General features: G+C 40.5%; 1 protein-coding gene across 2 annotated transcripts in view; it reads left to right on the top strand.

The window, feature by feature from the left end:
* Positions 1 to 4,529, top strand: part of gosr1 (golgi SNAP receptor complex member 1) — a 51,532-nt gene extending 47,003 nt beyond the window's left edge. For both annotated transcript variants that reach the window (XM_016488750.1, XM_016488749.1), the window contains exons 8-9: positions 1,890 to 1,972; positions 2,326 to 4,529. In XM_016488750.1, the coding sequence (XP_016344236.1) occupies positions 1,890 to 1,972; positions 2,326 to 2,450 (208 nt within the window). In that variant the 3' untranslated portion in view covers positions 2,451 to 4,529. The remainder of the gene's footprint in view (positions 1 to 1,889; positions 1,973 to 2,325) is intronic.
* The last annotated feature ends 1,313 nt before the right edge of the window (positions 4,530 to 5,842 follow it).

The raw sequence follows: 5,842 nt of genomic DNA, 5'->3' as shown, positions 1-5,842 counted from the left end.
TCACTCTTGTCAGTCAGCTCGACTCACTCTCCTCACGTGATAAATTAAAATCTGACACCTGTCGTTCGCACACGGTTCGGCACGCTGCATTGAGCGTTTAGTTTTTAAAAGTGTCTGTCCTCTAACTGAACTAGGCTAAATAATTTTTGTTACTATAAAAATAGTGCCGCAGTGGGCAAATGACATAACCGATGTTGCGGCTTAACAACCGGTATAACCGAAAACACCGTCTATCGCAGCAAGCCTATCATACATATGGAACGGCATGAGAGTGAGTAAATGATGAATCAGAATAATTTTAGGTAAACTATCCCTTTAAGAGAAACTAACAGAAAAGCATGTCACTTGCATGAATCTGCCAGCTTTGCCTTGTTCCTGAGGTGCTTTAGTAGTGAATATTGTGTTGTTGGGCATTACCATCTTTTCCTCACTGCAGATCTATGCTGGGGCATCAGAGTAGCCTACAATTTAACTGCTGCACCTAGGGAAACCCCACAGCTGGCAACCGGCATTAGTGCTTAATTAAGTTGGCTCTTGGTCTGTGCAGCTCTTTTTATCCCACCCCAGTCTTATTCAAGCAAAAAATATGCTATATCAGCTGCTTGTAATCATTATCTTCCTTTTGTACCACCAACAGCCAGGAGCCACCAAGATGAGAGCTCATTGTTTAATGTTTCATCTTAGCTCTGATCTCTGAGGAGTGTGGGCGCTCATGTTTCTCTTTTAATGATGTCAGATTAGTCTTCCATCTATCACAAGCAGGACTTTATTAGGTATACATCCTTGCAGGTAGCATATTCAAACAAACGCTGGAAGTCATAATATAGAATACACACCCAAATATGAAGTTTAGGAGATTATGCTCATGTGTTCATCATTTCGTAAAGTACAGATGCTCAGGGACATGGGCTGAGAACGGAAGTCAAACAGATGATAAAGGGTATGAATAGAGGTGTCACAGCAAAACTCTGGTTATATCAAAATAACTCCTTGTTTGTAACTTAGGGCACCTGGGAGTACAAAACACCGGAGACCTTGTGGCCCTCAGGGTGCACAGTCTTGTTTAATGTGCTTTATGCCTTGTTTGTGTCAGTGGGGTTTGGCTACTACCTAATTCATCCTCAGAGATCAAGAAACTGGCAACTAATGGCAAGTGCATTGCACACTGCATTAAAATTGTGTTGTCTTGCTCTAATTTCACAGGTATTGCCTCAAACACATCCTACACATTCATGCTTCCCATTTCTGTCTTATTGTAGCTTTTAAGTTTTGTAAAACTAATATGTAACACATATCGACCATTTTATGATACATTTATGGTGGTTTTTCCATCCTTTTTGAAGCTTGAAAGCTTCAGTTTCCATTTTAATTATGGAAAAAACGAACAGTACATTCTTCTTTTTTTTGTGATCCATGAAAGAAAGAAATTATGAAAGTAAGTAAGTTTGGAATAACATGAGTGTGAGTAAATGGCCATTTTCATTTTTGGATGAACTATGCCTTAAGTTAGGACAAATGATGTCTGTTGCAGGAAAACCTGATTTGTCCAAAATATGAGCTGTTCAGTTTCTGCAGTATCAAGGGAAATTGATATGTAATGGTTGGTCACTTTTCTGCATACTTTTGGTTTCTAGCTGTGTATAGCTAATGTCTCTGGAGCTTTAGATGAATGCAGCTTCTGCCTTCCTGTCTGAAATCAAACCTAGTGAAAGAGACATTTGCTGTCTTTGAGGGACCTTTTCCTGCGTCTGCAGTTCTGACAGCTGCTGTGCCCTTGACGCGATGATCGGAGCACTTTTTGACCACTTACAGTGCATATGTGCTGTGATGGGCCAGTGCCAATAAATCTACTCTTGTGGTTTTATTATTTTTATTTTATTTTTTCACAGCATTGCCATGGCAACCAAGGAGAACATGACCTCCCAGCGAGGATTGTTGAAGTCTATACAGAGCAGGGTCAACACCCTGGCCAGTATCCTTGATTTCTACAAGGAGTGCGTGTATGCATTAGGGTTGCATAATGTATCAGTGCAATATTGATTATTGGTTTATTGGAATCTGCCTACTTCGGATATGCAAGTGCTCATTTCCCCTTGTTTTACATTTAGATTACCTTTGCCATCATGGAACACTCCCTAAGTTAAAACACACATCATTTATTAACACTGTTAAATGTAAAGTATCAGCATCAGAATTGTAATACCCGAATTGTAATAAGCCACATCCATCTTCTTGAATCCATTCTTGAAAACTACTTGCTGTCTGGATTTGAGAAAAGACAATCTTCTATTTCCCTGTATTTCCTTAATTGACCCCCTACTTCAGACCGTTTCCCTGCCATCAATAACCTAATACAGCGGATCAACTTGAGGAAGAGAAGGGACTCATTAATTCTGGGAGGAGTCATCGGCATCTGCACCATCCTTCTGCTGCTATATGCTTTTCACTGACGGACAGGGGAGCTAACCGACTTCTTTTGGGGGGAGTTCTGCAGAGCAGTGGCGAAGCCTTGAGAAAGGGCTCAATGAGAGGCGGACCATTGGGGCCACAAAACAGAAGCCCACCTGGCCTAGTCTGGTAACAGGATTGATTGTAGCCAGCATGGACCTTATTTGTATTTAGCATTGGGAGGGGTTTAGCTCTAACAGCCTTTTTTTGTTTCTATACTACAAACAATGCGCTGTTCAGATGTGAACTGGGACTGGAGACCAAATCACTAACAGGAATAGATTTCAAAGAGCATATTATAACACAGTGGCTTTGAGACAAAAGCGATGCTGTGAAGCATCAACTTGGCGTTGTGCTGTTCCTGTATATTATTAATCGGAAGGGGGTTTTAATTTGATGATCCTTTTAGAGGGTTTCTCATCATGCTGTGTACTTTGTGAATTAATAAATTATTCATATACAGGATATTAAAAATGTGTGTCAAACACTAGAGGTCTGTCCTCTAAAGCTTCTATTTTTTAGATATTTCTAAACACTCTCGTCGATGACATTTTACACTGGAGAAAGGAATGTTGGAAAACGGGAGTCCAAAAATAAAAAACTTGCATTGCCATATCTAACCCTTCTCTTTCAAGGTGCTTTTGTTTTATGATTTTACTGATGTGTTTTAAAGTTTAGAGCAGGTTCAAGTTAAGAAAATCTGGCTAAACCAACAAGCCTGTACTCACAGCCCACGGCCACTTGTCTAAGCTGACTTGCATCCACACAGCTCCTCCTATGAAACTGGAGTGTGAGACAGAAGCAGGCCAGAGCTTTAACATGATGAATATACAAGCTGAAAACCATTGATCCAGGCGAATGAAAAACTAGCACAGGGATTGCATGTAGAGGTAAGACCAGCACTCTACGCAGCAGGGTTGTAGGAAAGAGAAGCAAGGATTGGAAGCCTTATTGTCACCACCTGATTCTATATCCCTCTTGTGTTTACAAATGATGTCCCATCCATAAAAGTGAGCGTTTACGCTGAGTCTCTCACATCTGGAGCAGTCAGACCGGCTGCCTATATGCCATAGTTCTTGTTAGACTGGTGGAATCTGTTTGTCTGAGGTATTTCCATAGATGCATAAAGAGAGAGTGATGTTCACATAAACTCAATATAATCGCTCAATTGAGAAATCAGCTTCCCCAAAACAATAAACTAGAATAGGCTGTTTGAAACTAAGAAATCTTTCCTCCCTTTTCCTCTGTTCCCTGGTGGTCCATTATCTAAAGGTCGCATCATTCTCCTGCTGTTCCAGTCCATGCATTGACCAGGTGCCCTGAAATGCAGAACAAATGTAGAGGGACACAGGGTCTTTTACAGAAGAAATGGGCCGCATTGACCAAAGGTTCATCACAGATCACCATAGGAGGTGTTTCTCACCATACTTCCAGAGAGTTTATTGTATTTTTGATGGATTTTGTGGCAACAGCACTAAAATATCTAAAAGATGCTAATTGTAGATGAGAGCAAGATTACAGCAAGAGTCACAAATTTTTCTTCCTGAATGTGTCTGTAGTATAGAGGTACTGCAGCAGTCATTTGTAAGCTAATAGGCCACACACAGAACTCCACTGGAAGTCTCATCACCTCCCCTGCTGATTGAAACATGCTCTCTTTACACCAGCCCAGAGAATAAATTATTTTTTTAATGGGAATTATTTTATGAATGAATTTGTCACCTCCATATTGTTTTTTGCTCTGTATGTTGCCTTTTGTTCTTTCCTAGTGTTTTTATGATGGGACTCCTACCTGACATGAGGTGAGAATGGAGACATGACGCACATTACCTGCTCTGCTATTGTGGAATATTTTCATTAATCTTGATTCAATATAATATATAGAATTATGTCTATCCATAAGAGAAAATTATTCTACTATTATCCACTATTATGTATTTGGCTGTGTGCGAGAGGATGCAGTGTGCTTAGAAAGAGAGTGAACTATTTAAAGCGGCATGGAATACACTCATAAATGGAAAAGGGCCTTTTCCTTAAAGGGGTCATATGATGTTGCTAAAAACATTATTTTGTGTATTTGGTGTAGTGAAATGTGTTTAAGCGGTTTAAGGTTCAAAAAACACATTATTTTCCACATACTGTACATTATTGTTTCTCCTCTATGTCCCGCCTTTCTGAAACGCGTCGATTTTTACAAAGCTCATATGTCTGAAAAGCAAGGTGTGCTCTGATTGGCCAGCTACCCAGTGCGTTGTGATTGGCCGAATGCCTCAAGCGTGTGACGGAAATGTTACGCCCCTTACCATACTGTGTTGCCTTGTCCCGGCCGAAGCGACAAGACAAAAACATTAAAACCCATTATAAACGAGGCATTTGTTGCATCCAGTGGGGACATAATTACGGATTATAATGACTTATACTGTCTTTTTACACGTTGCGTTGCATTGCATCGCACCGCGTAAACATAAATTGATTTCTAGTCGTGTCCTCTTTTGGAAGGCCAAACGTTTCACAACGAAACACAGCGTCACACACGGCGGGCTTGAGTGAGCAAGGCCGCGCCATTCTCAAGCCCGCCCGCCGCCCTCAGCGACCAGCACGGATCAGCTCTAGGCATGACGAAGCAGATATCGTCCTCTTTTGTAAGGCCAAACAAAGTGGTTTCGCTTTCACAACGAAACACAAAGCGCCTTCACGACATGGTGGCGGTGGCAACAACAATACTACAGCGAGAATAAAAGTTACGGCTTCTTTCTTTGCATGAACATTTGGGCGGCGTTATGCAAATTTTCCCACATCGTGACATAGACATGTGGGGGCGTGTTAGAACGAGCCGTTTTAGGTAGGCGTGGTTGACTCTTAACTTTTATAAAGAATATCTTTTTAGATTTGAGACTTTAGTCTTTGCAACTTTACAGATCTTCTTTATGCACCAAGAGCTTGTAACACTCCAAAGAGAAAGGAAAAATTTAAATCGCATCATATGACCCCTTTAAAGGGGCTACGGGAGCAAGTGCATGACAGGTTCAGAGAATGTAACTGATTATCCATCAGGTGCTCATATATAATATGTAGAATATTTTATTGATTAGAATATAATTGAATTGAGTGTAATCTATGAGAATAGTACCAAAGAAAGTTTACTAAAATCTTGCACAGTAGCTCAAGAGAAACATGATCACCTATTTCAGTCCTGGATGGAAATGTTCATGGTGAAGCCCTTGGCTCATGTTCACTGCTTAAAATACCACAAGCACATATATGGAAAGTATTGATCACCTTTAAGGGTATATATATGCAAGTTCGAGACTGGACTCTTTGCAAGAGTCTTTGCAAACACAACTCAAACTTTGTTATGTTGTTAATAAAGTCTATCTGGTTTCAAAACCTCCAA

This window comes from Sinocyclocheilus anshuiensis, unplaced genomic scaffold, assembly GCF_001515605.1.
Source record: "Sinocyclocheilus anshuiensis isolate Anshui unplaced genomic scaffold, SAMN03320099.WGS_v1.1 scaffold1455, whole genome shotgun sequence".
Taxonomy (NCBI): domain Eukaryota; kingdom Metazoa; phylum Chordata; class Actinopteri; order Cypriniformes; family Cyprinidae; genus Sinocyclocheilus; species Sinocyclocheilus anshuiensis.
This window is presented reverse-complemented; position numbering and strand designations above follow the sequence as displayed.